The 16,501-nt window shown below is 37.5% G+C and overlaps 1 protein-coding gene across 2 annotated transcripts in view; it reads right to left on the bottom strand.

Annotated features, from left to right (window-relative positions):
* ZSWIM5 (zinc finger SWIM-type containing 5) overlaps nucleotides 1-16,501 on the bottom strand; it is a 288,792-nt gene that overhangs the window by 3,610 nt on the left and 268,681 nt on the right. For both annotated transcript variants that reach the window (XM_082454999.1, XM_082454998.1), the window contains 2 exons: nucleotides 607-770; nucleotides 26-107 (listed from right to left, as the gene is read on the bottom strand). In XM_082454999.1, coding sequence (XP_082311125.1) covers nucleotides 26-107; nucleotides 607-770 — 246 coding nt within the window. The remainder of the gene's footprint in view (nucleotides 1-25; nucleotides 108-606; nucleotides 771-16,501) is intronic.

Raw genomic sequence — 16,501 nt, 5'->3', positions numbered from 1 at the left:
GGGTACAGGGAGCTGGGATACTTACCCACTTCTGTAGCACATGTCACCAACCACCGCACCATCTCCCGGCGCCTCCAGTTAAGGGTTGATAAGGTCATCCTCATCACCTGGGCAAAAAAGCAGCCTTCCCAGTTGGCTAAGCATAACTGCTATAACCTCCCCCTTCCCACTCCCCCTTGCCATTCATTTATGCAACAAGTATTTATTGGTGCCTTAAACAGCCATCTCTCCCCTGATAACTACAGATGGGTTTGTTTAATTTCTGCCCCATCCCTGCTACCAATCAGATAGAACACTCCTCTGATAACCTGTAATGAATAAAGCCCTTATTACCACACCTTGCTTGACTTGGAGGAAGGGGGATGGGGTAGGGAGAAGAAGGGGACCCTGTGGAGCCTAAGGCTACACTGCTTAACTGGCCTTAACTTCAAAACAGAGGCCAATGTTGAGTCCTTACCTTGTGTCTAGCCTAGAAGCTGTGTCCTGGGGACAGAGAAAGAACCAGTCCTGGCCCATGCCCACTCCAGTCCCCGTGGGATCTTATCTTCTACCAGTTGTCACTAGGCCAGAAGTCTAAAGTGGGGATGGCCCGCTTGTCCTCCATACCTGTAACCCCAGCTCCAGGGCCACGTTGAGCAGGGTGCTGTCTGTACTACTGTCCGTGGGTGTAGCAATCTTGAATGCATCTTGGGCCAGTTTGAAGATGAGGGAGGAAGAATGGATGTGCTTCTGTATTGCTTCCAGGATTGTGCGGAGCCTCAGAGTGTCTCCTACAGGTGCCGAGAGAAGGGGCAGGGACAAGGTCTTCTTTAAAGCTTCCCTGAACAGTCAGCTGATCACAACAGGTACTGGTTGAACTGGCGGCTATCAATGCACTGAGTGCTTCTGAAGGCCACCATCTCTTCTGGGTGGTCAAGCTCTGTCTCCACTGAACCCGCTGGAGGCTCCTTCCTTCCCCAGGCACCCACATGAATTCACCTCTCTCCACCTTTTCATCTGCCTCTACCCCTCACCCTCTTTTCCCTCAGGATCTTTAGGTCCCAGAAGTCATCTTCTCGAACACCTGAATTTTGAGAGCTACTTATACAGGAGAAGGAAGCCACATTATTGCCAAAAAAGTATGCCAGTCCCATAGTTTGTTCCTCAGTACAGCTCCCTGGAGCAAAAAGGAGCTGGGCCACCACTTCCTATCCAGTAGGCAAGTATGAGTGCACAGAGTCAAGGAATACATTGCAGGAATGCCCTGTGTACCATATGACGTGAAGGTCACTGTATAATGGCAGTAGGGTATATGAAAGATTGGTGTATCTTCTGAGGGGGTAAAATGTGAAGTAAAGATAGAACAAAAAGTAGGTCTTACGTTTTACCAAGAGGTGCAGTGGTAAGAGTATACAAACTTTGGAGTAAAATACATTGGGAAGTGAACCTAGTTCAGCCATTTACCAGATCAGTTACTTCATGGAAGTAATGGAAACAATAACCTTTTAAGGTTGTTGGGGGAATTATAAAAAATTTGTGTATAGTTAATATTCTATGATTCTACTTTTATATAAAAAAGATAAGTAGCAGTCTGTGTGTGTACAGCATGTGTGTGCACACATATATGAACAGGAAATATCTGGGAATATTTATTATAACACTGTCTTAGTAGTAGTAGTTATCTTTGGGGGTCAGGATTGAGAGACTACCTTTTTTTCTTCTATCATCTTTAAAAACAATTAAAACATTTAATAGACTTTGTGTTTTTTTTTGGCCACACTGCGCGGCTCGTGGGATCTTAGTTCCCTGACCAGGGATTGAACCCGGGCCCTTGTTAGTGAGAGCACGGAGTCCTAACCACTGGACCACCAGGGAATTCCCCACAAGTTTGGTCTCTATATCTGTGAGTCTGTTTCTTTTCTGTTATATTCACTAGTTTGTTGTATTTTTTTTAGATTTCACATAAAAGTGCTATCATACAATATTTGTCTTTCTCTGTCTGACTTAATTTACTTAGCAGAACACCCTCCAAGTCCATCCATGTTGTTGCAAATGGCAAAATTTTGTTCTTTTTTATGGCTGAGCAGTATTCCATTGTGTATCTATCTATACCATCTCTTCCTTTTTTTTTTTAACATCTTTATTGGAGTATAATTGCTTTACATTGTTGTGTTAGTTTCAGCTGTATAACAAAGTGAATCAGCTATACATATACATATATACCCATATCCCCTCCCTCTTGCGTCTCCCTCCCACCCTCCCTATCCCACCCCTCTAGGTGGTGTACCATCTCTTCTTTATCCATTCATCTGTTGATGGACACTTAGGGTGCTTCCATTTCTTGGCTACTGTAAATGATGCTGCTATGAACACTGGGGTACATGTATCTTTTTGAATTAGTGTTTTAATATTTTTTGGATATATACCCAGGAGTGGAATTGCTGGGTCATATCGTATTTCTATTTTTAGTTTTCTGAGAACCCTCCATATCATTTTCCACAGTGGCTGCACCAATTTACATTTCCAGCAACAGTGTACGAGGGTTCCCTTTTTTCCACATCCTCGCCAACCTTTGTTATTTGTGTTCTTTTTTTTTAAAATTAATTAATTAATTTATTTTTGGCTGTGTTGGGTCTTCGTTTCTGTGCGAGGGCTTTCTCCAGTTGCGGCGAGTGGGGGCCACTCTTCATCGTGGTGCGCGGGCCTCTCACTGTCACGGCCTCTCCCGTTGCAGAGCACAGGCTCCAGACGCGCAGGCTCAGTAGTTGTGGCTCACGGGCCCAGCCGCTCTGCAGCATGTGGGATCTTCCCGGACCAGGGCTTGAACCCGTGTCCCCTTCATTGGCAGGCAGATTCTCAACCACTGCGCCACCAGGGAAGCCCTATTTGTGTTCTTTTTGAGGACAGCCATTCTGACAAGTGAGGTGATTATCTCATTGTGGTTTTAATTTGCATTTCTCTGATGATTAATGATATTGAGCATCTTTTTATGTGCCTGTTGAGCATTCCAAATAGACATTTGGAAAAATGTCTATTCAGGTCTTCTGCCCATCTTTTAATCAGGTTGTTTTTTTTTTTTGATGTTAGGTTTTATGAGCTGTTTATATATTTTGGATTTAACCCCTTATTGGTCATACTATTTGCAAATATTTTCTCCCATTCAGTAGGTTGTCTTTTCATTTTGTTGATGGTTTCTTTTGCTGTGCAAAAAGCGTTAAGTTTAATTAGGTCCCATTTGTTTATTTTTGCTTTTATTTCCTTTCCTTTAGGATACAGATCCAAAAAAACATTGCTACGATTTATGTCAGAGTGTTTTCTTCAAGGAGTTTTATGGTTTCTGGTCTTACACTTAGGCCTTTGATTCATTTTGAGTTTATTTTTGTATATAGGGTTAGAGAATGTTCTAACTTCATTCTTTTACATGTAGCTCTCCAGTTTTCCCAGCACCATTTATTGAAGGGTAGCTCATTTCTTTTTATTGGTAAATAATATCCCATTGTATGGATCTACCTCAGTTTGTTTATCCATTCACCTACTGCAGGGCATCTTGGTTGCTTCCAGTTTTGGGCAATTACAAATAAAGCTGCTATAAACATTTGTGTGCTGGTTTTTGTGTGGACATAAGTTTCCAACTCATTTGGGTAAATACTTAGGAATGTGATTGCTGGATCATATGGTTAGACTATGTGCAGCTTTGTAAAAATACTGCCAAACTGTCTTCCAAAGTGGCTGGACCTTTTGCATTCCCACCAGGAATGAATGAGTCCCTGCTGCTCCACATCCCCACTAGTGTTTGGTGTTGTCAGTGTTTTGGATTTTAGCCATTCTAATAGGTATGTAGTGGTATCTAGCTTTTGTTTTAATTTGCATTCCCCAAATGACATATCATGCTGAATATCTTTTTATATGCTTGTTTGCCATCTATATATCTTGTTTGGTAAGGCATCAGTTCAGGTCTTCAGTGCATTTTAAAATTCAGTTGTTTGTTTTCCTTATTGTTTAGTTTTAAGAGTTTTTTGTATATTTGGGATATAAGTCCTTTATCAGATATTGTTTTGCAAATATTTTCTCCCAGTCTGTGGCTTGTCTTTTCAGTGTTTTTCACATAAGTTTTAAACTTTAATGACGTCCTACTTGTCAATGTTTTCTTTCATGGATTGTAATTTTGGTGTTGTATCTAAAAATTTATTGCTGGGAATTCCCTGGCAGTCCAGTGGTTAGGACTCCACGCTTCCACTGCAGGGGGCCCAGGTTCGATCCCTGGTCCTGGAACTAAGATCCCACAAGCTGCACGGTGTGGCCAAAAAAAAAAGTTATTGCCAAACCCAAGGTCACCTAGATTTTCTCCTGTGTTATCTTCTAGAAGTTTTATAATTTTGTGCTTTACCTTCATGTCTGATACATTTTTTTTTTTTTTTTAAAGAACACTTACTTTCTTTTTATTTATTTATTTATTTATTTATTTATTTATTTATTTATTTTATGGCTGTGTTGGGTCTTCGTTTCTGTGCGAGGGCTTTCTCTAGTTGTGGCAAGCAGGGGCCACTCTTCATCGCGGTGCGCGGGCCTCTCACTATCACGGCCTCTCTTGTTGCAGAGCACAGGCTCCAGACGCGCAGGCTCAGTAATTGTGGCTCACGGGCTTAGTCGCTCCGTGGCATGTGGGATCTTCCCAGACCAGGGCTCGAACCCGTGTCCCCTGCATTGGCAGGCAGACTCCCAACCACTGAGCCACCAGGGAAGCCCTGTCTGATACATTTTGAATTAATTTTTGTGAAAGGTGTAAGGTCAGTGTCTATATTCATTTTTTTAAATGTGGATGTACAGTTCTTCCAGTACCATTTGTTGAAAAGACTGTCCTTTTCTCCTCTGTCAAAGATCAGTTGACTATATTTGTGTGGGTCTATTTCTGAGCTCTATATTCTGTTCCATTGAACTATTTGTCTATTCTTTTGCCAATACCACACTATTTGATTACTGTAGCTTTATATTGTCTTGAAGTCAGATGGTGTTAGTTCTCCAACTTTGTTCTTCAATATTGTATTGGCTATTCTAGGTTTTTTGCTTTCCCATATAAAGAGAGTTTGTCGATATCCACAAAATAAAATGCTAGGATTTTGGTTGAGATGGTACTACTGAATTTATAGATCAAGTTAGGAAGCACTGACATAATAACAGTATTGAGTCTTCCTATTTATGGACATGGAATATCTATTCATTTAGATCTTCTTTGATTTCTTTCCTCAAAGTTTTATCATTTTCCTCATATAGATCTTGTACATATTCTGTTAGATTTTTCTTAGTACTTTTTTGAGGGGTCCTAATGTAAATGGTATTGTGGTTTTTAACTTAAAATTCCAACTGTTCATTGCTGGTATATAGGAAAGCAATTGACTTTTGTGTATTACCCTTGTATCCTGAAACCTTACCATAATCAGTCATTAGTTCCAGTTTGTTCTTGATTCTTTGGGATTTAACATAGACAATCAAGTCATCTGCAAACAAAGACAGTTTTATTTCTTCCTTTCCAACCTATATACCTTTTCTTTCCTTTCTTGTCTTACTGTATTAGCTAGGACTTCCCGTATAATGTTGAATGAGAGTGGTGAGAGGTGACATTCTTGTCCTATTTCTGATCTTCAGGGGAAAGCATCTATGTTCTCTCCATTAAATATGATGGTAGCTGGAGGTTCTTTTTAGATGTTCTTTATAAAGTTGAATCAGTTCTCCTCTATTCCTAATTTGCTGACAGGTTTTTTTTTTTTTAAATCATGAATAGGTGTTGGCCTTTGTTAATGTTTTTTTCCTGTGTCTATTAGGAAAAGATCTAAAGGATAATCTATGATCTTTCTTCTTTAGCCTGTGGATGTGATGGATTACATTAATTGATTTTCAAGTGCTGAATCAGCCTTGCATTCCTGGAATAAATCCCACTTGGTCATGGTGTATAATTCTTTTCACACTTTGTTGGATTCAGTTTGCTAATATTTTGTTGAGGATTTTTTGCATTTATGTCCATGAGTGATATTAGTCTGTAGTTCTCCTTTTTTGTACTGTCTTTATCTGGTTTTGGTATTAGGTAATGCTGGCCTCATAGGATGAGTTAGGAAGTGTTCTCTCTGCTTCTGTTTTCTGGAAGAGACTGCAGAGAGTTGGTATCATTTTTTTCAAGTATTTGATAGAACTCACCAGTGAAATCATCTGGGCCAAGTGCTTTCTGTTTGGAAGATTACTGATTCAATTTCTTTAACAGATATAGGCCAAGATTTATTTATTTATTATTTATTTCTCCATGTGTGAGTTTTGGTAGATTGTGTTTTTCAAGGAATTGGTCTGTTTTGTCATCTAAGATATCAAATTTTAGAGAATATGGTTTTTCATAATATTCCTTCATTATCCTTTTAACATCCATGGATCAATAATGATGGCCCCTCTTTTCATTTAAGATATTAGTAATTTATGTCGTCTTTTGTTATTTGTTTGTTTTTGTTTTTTGGCTAGCCTGGCTAGAGGTTTATCAGTTTTATTGATCTTTAGAAAGAACCAGCTTTTGCTTTCTTTGATTTTCTCATGTTTTCCTATTTTCAGTTTCATTGATTTCTGCTCTAATTTTTATTATCTTTTTTTTTTTTTTTGTGCCAGCTTTGCTCTTCTTTCTCTAGTTTTCTAAGGTGGAAGCTTATTTTATTTTATTCCCTCTCACCTTTATTGAGACATAATTGACATATAATACTGTGTTAGTTTAAGGTGTATAATGTGACTTGATATATTTATTGCAAATGATTACCATGATAAGGTTAGTTAACATATTCATCACCTCACAGTTACCTTTTTCTTTTTTTTCATTGAGGCCAGAACATTTAAGATCTACTCTTTTAGCAAATTTCAAGTATACAATACAGTTAACTATAGTCACCATGTTAACTATAGTCACCATATTAGATCCCAGGAACTTATTCATATAACTGGATGTTTGTATCCTTTGACCAACATCACCCCATTTCTCCCACCCCCTACCCCCTGTCAACCACCAATCTACTGTTTCTATAGTTCAGCTTTTTTTAGATTCTCACATATGTGAGATCATACATTTGTCTTTCTCTGACTTATTTCACTTAGCATAATGCCCTCAAAGTTGCAAATGACTGGATTTCCTTTTTATGTTTGAATAATATTCCATTGTGTGTGTATGTGTGTATGTACATGTCTGTATATATACTACTTTTTCTTTATCCATTCATCTGTCAACAGACACATTGTTTCCAAATCTTGGCTATTGTGAATAATGCTGCAATGCAATTAACATGGGAGTGCAGATATCTCTTTGAGATAGTGATTTCATTTCCTTTGGATATATGCCCAGATGTGGGATTGCTGGACCATACATGGTATTTCTATTTTTTAATTTTTTGAGAAACCTCTATACTGTTTTCCAGAGTGGCTATACCAATTTACATTCCCACCAACAGTACACTCCACATCTCTTATCTTTTTGATAATAGCCATTCTAACAGGTGTGAGGTAATAGATTATTGGTTGCAAATATTCCTTTTCTAACATTTGCATTTAACGCTATAAAATTTCCCTCCAAGCACTGCTTTCACTGCATCCTACATTTCTGATTAGTTGTATTTTAACTTTCATTTAGTTCAAAATATTTAAAAATTTCTCAAGACGTCATCTTTGATCCATGTGTTACTTAGAAGTGTGTTGTTTAAACTCCATATTTTGGGGGATTTTTTTCAGTTATCCTTCTGTTCTTAATTTCTAGTTTAATTCCACTGTGACCTGAGAGTATACTTTGTATGATTTCTGTTCTTCTAAATTTACTGAGGTGTATGTTATGGTCCAGAATGTGGTCTATCTTGGTGAATGTTACATGTGAGCTTGAAAAGAATGTGTATTCTACTGTTGTTTGAGGAAGTATTTTACCAATGTTAATTAGATCCAGTTAATTGATGGTGCTGTTCAGTTCAAGTATACCTTACTGATTTTCTGCCTGCCTGATCTATCAATTACTGATAGAGGTATTGTGAATTCTCAGTGGATTTTTCCATTTCTCCTTGCAGTTCTATCAGGTTTTTGCCTCACATATTTTGATGCTTTGTTGTTAAATGCATATACATTAAGGATTATTATGATTTCTTGGAGAACTGACCCCTTTATCACTATGTAATGCCCCTCTTTTTAAAAATTAATTAATTAATCAATTAATTTTTGGCTGCGTTGGGTCTTTGTTGCTGTGCATGGGCTTTCTCTAGTTGCGGCGAGTGGGGGCTACTCTTCATTGCGGTGTGCGGGCTTCTCATTGCGGTGGCTTCTCTTGTTGTGGAGCATGGGTTCTAGGTACGCGGGCTTCAGTAGTTGTGGCTCACGGGCTCTAGAGTTCAGGCTCAGTACTTGTGGCACACAGGCTTAGCTGCTCCGCGGCATGTGAGATCTTCCCGGACCAGGGCTCGAACCTGTGTCCCCTGCATTGGCAGGTGGATCCTTAACCACTGCACCACCAGGGAAGCCCCGTAATGCCCCTCTTTATCCCTAATAATTTCCCATGTACTGAAGTCTGCTTTGTTTGATTAACATAGGCATTCCAGCTTTCTCTTGATTTGTGTTAACATGGTATACCTTTCTCCATACTTTACTTAGTTGTTGTTGAAGGAATCTGACTGTGGTTAAGAAACAGTTTTTAGATGAAAATAAACTGGCTCAACTAGTATGCATGCTTTCCTGAGAGAATATCTTTTCCAGACTCTTCCTGCCTTCAGTGCAGCTGGTTTGATAGTGAGTCTCCAAGGTATGGAAAGTGGGGGCCAGAGTGCTGACAACACCTCATATGTGTGGTTTATTTGTTTAAGCCCTGGCCTCTGTTTTTAGTTCAAAATGTATGGAAAGGTAAAGCATACAAACTCAGTCACAGAAGAGTTAAATATCTGCCTAAAGGTACAGGATATAAATGAAGCACAGTGCTGTTCAGTGTTTGTACTTAGGGTGTATTTGCTTGTTTTAACACTGCCTATCTATTAATTGTGGTAAAAAAAACAAAAAATATATATATATAATAAAACTTGCTATTTTAACTGTTTTAAAGTGTACAGTTGAGTGGTGTTAATCATATTCACCATTGTGAAATACCATTCATTGTGTAAATACCAGCACCATCTATTTCCAAATAGATATACAATTTATAAATATTTTCTCCCATCCTTTAAGTTGTCTTTTCACTTTCTTGATAATGTCCTTTGATGAACAAAAGTTTTTAATTTTGATGAGGTCCAATTTACTCTTTTCTTTTGCTGCTCATGCTTTTGGTATCATAATCTAAGACTCTACTGCCATATCCAAGGTCATGAAGATTTATTCCTATGTTTTCTCTTATGAAATTTATGGCTTTAGCTCTTATATTTAGGTCATCGATCCCTTCCCTTTACTTTCACTCTATCTGTGTCTTTATATTTAAACTGGGTTTCTTGTAGACAACATACAGTTGGGTCTTTTTTTTTTTTTTTTTTTTTAAATCCACTGTCAGTCTGTCTGTTTTTTTTTTCCCGCCCGGCCGAGCCATGTGGCTTGCAGGATCTTAGTTCCCCAACCAGGGATCAAACCTGGCCCCCTGCGGTGGAAGCATGGAGTCCTAACCACCGGACCACCAGGGAATTAACTTTTTCTTTTCCAGTCTGTCTTTTTTTTTTTTTAATCTCAAAATTTCCTTTTATTTTTTTTCCCATAAACAAGAAGGCAAAAAATTCTACTGTAAATTCTTGGGGGAGGAAGCAATCATTCTCTTTTGGGATACGAAATTTATTAAAATTATGCTGACATGGAAAATTGAGTAATTGCTAGCAAGTGGCATTGGTGATAAATACTTCATAAGTATCCCTACAGACAGCCATGTAAATGCAGTAGGTCAACCATTGTTTCTATTATAGACTAGTGTTTGTTGATTAGTCACTAGGTATATGTCATTAAAATATGCTGAGAGGGATTATTACCCCAAAGAAACTTACAATAAATCAAGAAAATAGAAATAATTTTTACTATGTAAGTTCTCCAGTCTGTCTTTTAATTGGTGTATTTAGACCATTTAAAAGACATTTAAAAGACATTTAAAATGATTATTGATATATTTGGATTAATATCTACCATATTTGTAACTGTTTTTTATTCACTGCACTTGTTTCTTTCTTTTAAAAAAAACCAACAAACTTTCCTCTTTTCTGCCTTCTCTGTTTTAAACTGAGCATTTTACATAATTCAATTTTCTCTTCTCACGGTTCTGTTTCTTCAAAAAATTACTTTAGTGTTTGCCCTAGAGTGGCAGTATACATTTACAACTAATATAAGTCCATTTTCAAATAACTATACCACTTCATAAGGTACCTTATAATAGTATTCCCAATTCTTCCCTCTGTCTATAACATCATTGCTTTCATTTATCTTTAAGCTATAGTAACCCAATACATTGCTATTATTATTTTGAACAGGCAGTTATCTATTAGTTCAATTAAGAATTTTTTAGAAAACCCAAAGGATTTATTTTACATTTATTCCTTCTCTAACACTCTTCCTTTCTTCACAAAGATTTGAGTTTCAGCTCTATATCATTTTTCTTCCCTGTGAAGGATTTCTTGCAATTTATTGTCTACAGCCTTTGTCTGAGACAGTCTTTATTTCTCCTTTACTTTTGAAGGCTAATTTATTTGGATACTGAATTCTAGGTTGGTGGTGTTTTCTTGCAACATTTTAAATATTTCACTTCACTCCCTCTTGCTTGCATGGTTTATAAAGTGAAGTTGATGTAATTCTTTTTTTTTTAAATTAATTAATTTATTTATTTTTGGCTGTGTTGGGTCTTCGTTTCTGTGCGAGGGCTTTCTCTAGTTGCGGCAAGCGGGGCCCACACTTCATCGCGGTGCGCGGGCCTCTCACTATCGTGGCCTCTCTTGTTGCAGAGCACAGGCTCCAGACGCGCAGGCTCAGTAGTTGTGGCTCACAGGCCCAGTTGCTCCGCGGCATGTGGGATCTTCCCAGACCAGGGCTCGGACCCATGTCCCCTGCATTGGCAGGCAGATTCTCAACCACTGCGTGACCAGGGAAGCCCAAGTTGATGTAATTCTTATCCTTGTTTCTCTATAGGTAAGGTTGTCTTGTTCTCTGTCTTCTTTCGAGATTTTCTCCTGGTTTTTGATTTTCTGCAGTTTGAATAGGACATGGCTAGGAGAAAATTTTTTGGTATTCATCCTACTTGGTGTTCTCTGAGCTTCCTGGATCTGTGTTCTGGTTTCTGTCACTAATTTTGGAAAATTCTCAGCCATTATTACTTCAAATATTTCCTCTGGTCTTTTCTTTCTTCTCCTTTGGGTATTGCAGTATATAGTGCATATGTTATTGGGTTGGTCAAAAAGTTCATTCAGGTTTTTTCCATAACATCTTATTTGGCCAACCCAAAATATATCTTTTGTAATTGTCTTACAGTTCTCAGATATTCTGTTCTGGGTTCCCCCACCCCCATTCTTTTTTAATTTTTGCATTTCAATTTGAGATGTTTCTTTTTACATTTATAATTTAAAATTTTGGAAATATTCACATGGTTCAATGTTGAAAAGATACAAAAGGTAAATAATGAAAAATTCTTTCTTCCCCTTACCTCTGACCCACATTCATCCAATTTTAACCCAGTACACAACCAATAGTTTTTGTTTTACCTTCCAGGATATTCTATGCATAACAAGGAAATACTTTATTTCCTCTCCTTTAAAAAAAAATCCACAAATGGTAGCATAGTATATACAGATTTACATGTCATTTTTTCCCTACATATCAGTATATCTTGGATATTATTCCACATCAGTACATAAAGAGATTCTTGTTCTTTTAAATGGCTGCATAGTATCCCATTTATGTACTTATAGGTCCACAACTGCTTATTCAAAACCCCTGGGTTTGGAATGCATTTGGAATTCATTATTTTTAAAGTTATATACAGATAATTTGTGCATATATTATATATAATACAGGAGGTCTGAGGCAGCATCCCATAATTAAACACATTACTATTTGTGCAATGAAAGTATGAATATTCACACTAGGTAGGATAAATAGCAAAATTAGTATTGTAGTTTTTTGATACAGTAACAAACTGATGAATGAAATAGTGTGATACAGACCATGAATACTTGGTACTCTTTTATTTCTAAGGAAAACATTCAATAAAACCTCAAACCAAGCTAAGTATCTGTACATACGCATACAATAAATACTTCTTCCATTTGGTTTCTTGAGGATCTTGGACAAAAGGCTTCATCTGCACTGCTATTATTGCAACGAAAGATTAGAGTTGGATATTTAATGATGGGTCAGGATAGAGATTCTTTAATGATGAAGCAACTACAATAGATGGCCTTAAAAAAGGTGTACTTCTAGGATAATGTGTCTCATTAACATAGATTTTTATATAAGCAGTCTCTTCCAATTAAGTAAGCAGCAATAATCCCTTTTTCACTGATAAATGCATGTTATTCAAGGCCAATTAACTGCTCATACATTTCCTCCATACTGTCTATGGAGATTATTTTTCATCTGTGTTACATCTCATCATTGTCATCATTACTAGCCTCATGCTTATTTGGGTTAACACTATTTTAGCAATTTTTCTATCTTGCAAGGAATGAACAACAGGTATATAACATATAATATTCAGTATTTTTTTGATGTCAGCTTGTTCTAACTCAGTGCTTCTACAACCTTAGTTGGCATAAATGTCATCTGAAGAATTGTTTAAAGCATAAGATTCTTGGGCTATACCCACAGAGATTTTGATTCAGTAGGTCTAGAGTTAGTTGGGTCTGGGAATTTGCATTTCTAACAAGGTTCCAAGTCATGTTTGTTTTTGTTTTTGGCTGCATTGGGTCTTTGTTGCTGCACACGGGCTTTCTCTAGTTGCAGCGAGTGGGGGCTACTCTTTGTTGCTGTGCGCAGGCTTCTCATTGCAGTGGCTTCTCTTGTTGCGGAGTGCGGGTTCTAGGTGCATGGGTTTCAGTAGTTGCAGCACACAGGCTCAGTAGTTGTGGCATGTGGGCCCTAGAACGCACGGGCTTCAGTAGTTGCAGTGCGTGGGCTTAGTTGCTCTGCAGCATGTGGTTATCTTCCCGGACCAGGGATTGAACCCGTGTCCCCTGCACTGGCAGGTGGATTCCTAAACATTGCGCCACAAGGGAAGCCCCTCCAAGTCATGTTTTATTTATTTATTTATTTATTTATTTATTTATTTATTTATTTATTTAGGCTGTGTCGGGTCTTCATTGCTGTGCACAGGCTTTCTCTAGTTGCGGCGAGTGGGGGCTACTCTTCGTTGCAGTGTGTGGGCTTCTCATTGTAGGGGCTTCTCTAAGTATCAGCAACTGTGTAAATGGCATAATTAAGGTATACCTGAACAAGCTTCTACAATAACTCTCTTAGAAAGACTTGGGAGTTACCTGCTGCAAGTATCTAGTATGAAAACAAATAAATATTTATATTTGCTCTTCCCTGGTAGTAAAATTTCTTGGTCACAAGAAGTTCATGAGGCATGTGTGTGGAACAGTGGTCCAGGAATGAGTATAGTTTTCTTCCATTCCAGTTTGTGTGCAATAAGCTCATGCCATTGGTACAGATTATTAAGCCAGGTAGAAATTATCTCTTCAATTACCCATGCTTTTTTGTTTACATACTAACAAATAAATCGTGAACAATTTTTTTTTTTTGGCTGCGTCACACGGCTTGTGTGATCTTAGTTCCCTGACCAGGGATTGAACCTGGGCCCATGGCAATGAAAGCACGGAGTCCTAACCACTGGACTGCCAGGGAATTCCCTGAACGACTTTGAACCATTGTGGATGTTGGCTTTTTCCAGCTTTACCTGTCTGCTGCATTGGCACATCCCAGAACTTTCAACCTGTGCTTAGAGTCCTTAAAACCTCTTGTTTGCTCATCAATCATTGTTAATTTTTTTTTTTTTAAAGAAAACAGAACAGAACAAAGCTGTTTCATCCACTGTATATACATGTTTGAGACTAAGGTTTTCAATAAAAATTACCTTAACAAACTGTCAATATAATTTTCATCTTCTTCACGAAAAGAAGCTATTTCATCATAGTTGTCCGGATATTTTATACTGTGATGCTTCTGAAATTTCTGCAGCCAATCTCCTTTTCTTTTTTTTTTTAAAAAATATTTATTTATTTGGCTGCACTGGGTCTTAGTTGAGGCATGAGGGATCTTTGTTGCGGCATGCGGGATCTTTAGTTGCTGCATGTGGGATCTAGTTCCCTGACCAGGGATCGAACCTGGCCCCCCTGCATTGGGAATGCGGAGTCTTAGCCACTGGACAGCCAGGGAAGTCCCATGCAGCCAATCTTCTGATATTCTATACTCACCATAAAGGTTCAGTCTTCCATGGCATAATCTAGCTTGTTTCATGAACAACAAACCAGTCAGTGGCATATTCACGTTGCTTCATTGTTGAATCCATTCAATCATGGTCGTGTCAATATCTTCATTTTTTGCCCTCTGAACAATTTCTGTTCTTCATTAGTTCTGGTCATTGTTGTCCCTGTAAAACTTCAACTCTTTGTCCTTCTATTATTTCAAGTCATATGTGGTGTTAATTCCCATACCTTATTCTTTAGTAAGATGTCTCATAGACATACCTGATCAAACTTTGCACTAACTCTATTTTCTGTGCTATTGTTAATGACAGATGCTTCCTTTGCTTCTTATTCTTACCCACAGGAGTATCTTCAATTTTCTGGGCATTTTTTACAGGGCAATTAAACTCAAACTGACAAAATAACAACCATCTAAACGAAAAAGGCAAACAATATTAGTGAACAGTAGAGATGTCTGTGACTGGTAAGAGTGTTGAGAAGCAACTAATGCCTCATAACAGCTGAGGCCAGGTTTTGCTGTCAACTTAGAAAAAACTTTGGATTTTCAAAGTTTTTCAGGTTTGGGAATTCCATGTTAAGAGATTTTGGAGCTAAAGTAATATATTTAATCAGTCTCCTATTGATGGCTATTTAGAATGTTTCAAGTATTTTGCAGTTGCAAACAAGGTTGGAGTGAATAACTTTGTACAAATACCATTTCACATTTGTATAAATATATTTGTAAGATAAAATCCTGGAAGTGAAGTTGCTGGGTCAAAGGACATGTACATTGTAATTTTGATAGATATGCCAAATTGCCCTCCACAAAGTATTACCAGTCTATACTCCCACTCTACACCTTTGCAAACACAATGTTTTATCAAAATGTTTTCTTTTATTTTGAAATAATTTCAAACTCAAAGAGAAGTTTCAAGAATACTACAAGCATCATAATTTTCTTCCCCCCGAACCATTTGAAAGTAAGTAACTGATTTGATACACAATCACTCCTGAACTCTGCAGTCTATTTCTGGCAAACAAGGACATCTTCTACATACCTGCCACATAACTATCAAAATCAGGAAATTTATATTGATGTATTACTACCACCAAAGGAGACATGACAAACTAAATGCAACACGTGATCTTGTATAAACACATATAGATTTTATACAAGATCATGTGTTATGTTTAGTTTGTCATGTCTCTTTAGTCTTTGACAATTTGGAAAAATTCCTGAGTCTTCCCTTGACATTCATAACCTTGACACCTTTGCAGATTAGACTGGTTATTTTGTAGAATGTCCTTCAATATGGGTATGCCTAATGTTTCCTCATGATTAGATGGAGGTTTGCATTTTTGGTGTAATATAAAAGAAGTGATACTGAATTCTTATTCCTTCCTGTTAGTTAATATATGATTGTGACTTGACTCATTACTGATGACATATCCATTGCCCCAAAGTTTCCTTGGGACCCTTGGTAATGCCTTCTTCCCTTCCATCCTAACCTGCCCCAGCTCCCATTCTCAGGAAACTGCTGATCATCTTTCTGTCACCATAGTGTGCATTTCTAGAATTTTACATAAATGGAGTAATACAATAGGCACTGTTTTTTCTTTGGTCTGGCTTCTTTCACTCAGCATAATTATTTTGAGATTCATCCATGTTGTAGTATGTATCACTAGATTGTTCCTTTTCATTACTGAGTAGTATTCTACTGTATGGTTATATCACAGTTTTTATCCATTCACCTGTTGATGTGTTTTCTTCTAAAAGTTTTATAGTTTTAGCTTTTACATTTAGGTCCTTGATCCATCATGAGCTAATTTTTGTATATGTTTTACCACTTGTTGAAAGACCTTCATTTTCTTCAACTGAATTGGCTTTGCCCCTTTATTGAAATAGATTGGCCACATATATGTGGATCTGTTTTGGGACTCTATTTTCTTTCACTGATCTATTTGTGTATCTTTACACCAATAACCCTTTGCTGATTACTACAGCTTTAATAATAAGTCTTGAAATCAGGTGGTGTTAGTCGTCCCACTTTATTTTTCTTTCACAAAGTTGTTTCTGGCTACTCTAGGTCCTTTGAATTTCCATACGAATTTCAGAACCA

Source organism: Balaenoptera physalus (genome assembly GCF_965194825.1).
Source record: "Balaenoptera physalus genome assembly, chromosome: 1".
Taxonomy (NCBI): domain Eukaryota; kingdom Metazoa; phylum Chordata; class Mammalia; order Artiodactyla; family Balaenopteridae; genus Balaenoptera; species Balaenoptera physalus.
The sequence above is the reverse complement of the archived record's forward strand: the minus strand, read 5'-3'. Positions and strand labels throughout refer to the sequence as shown.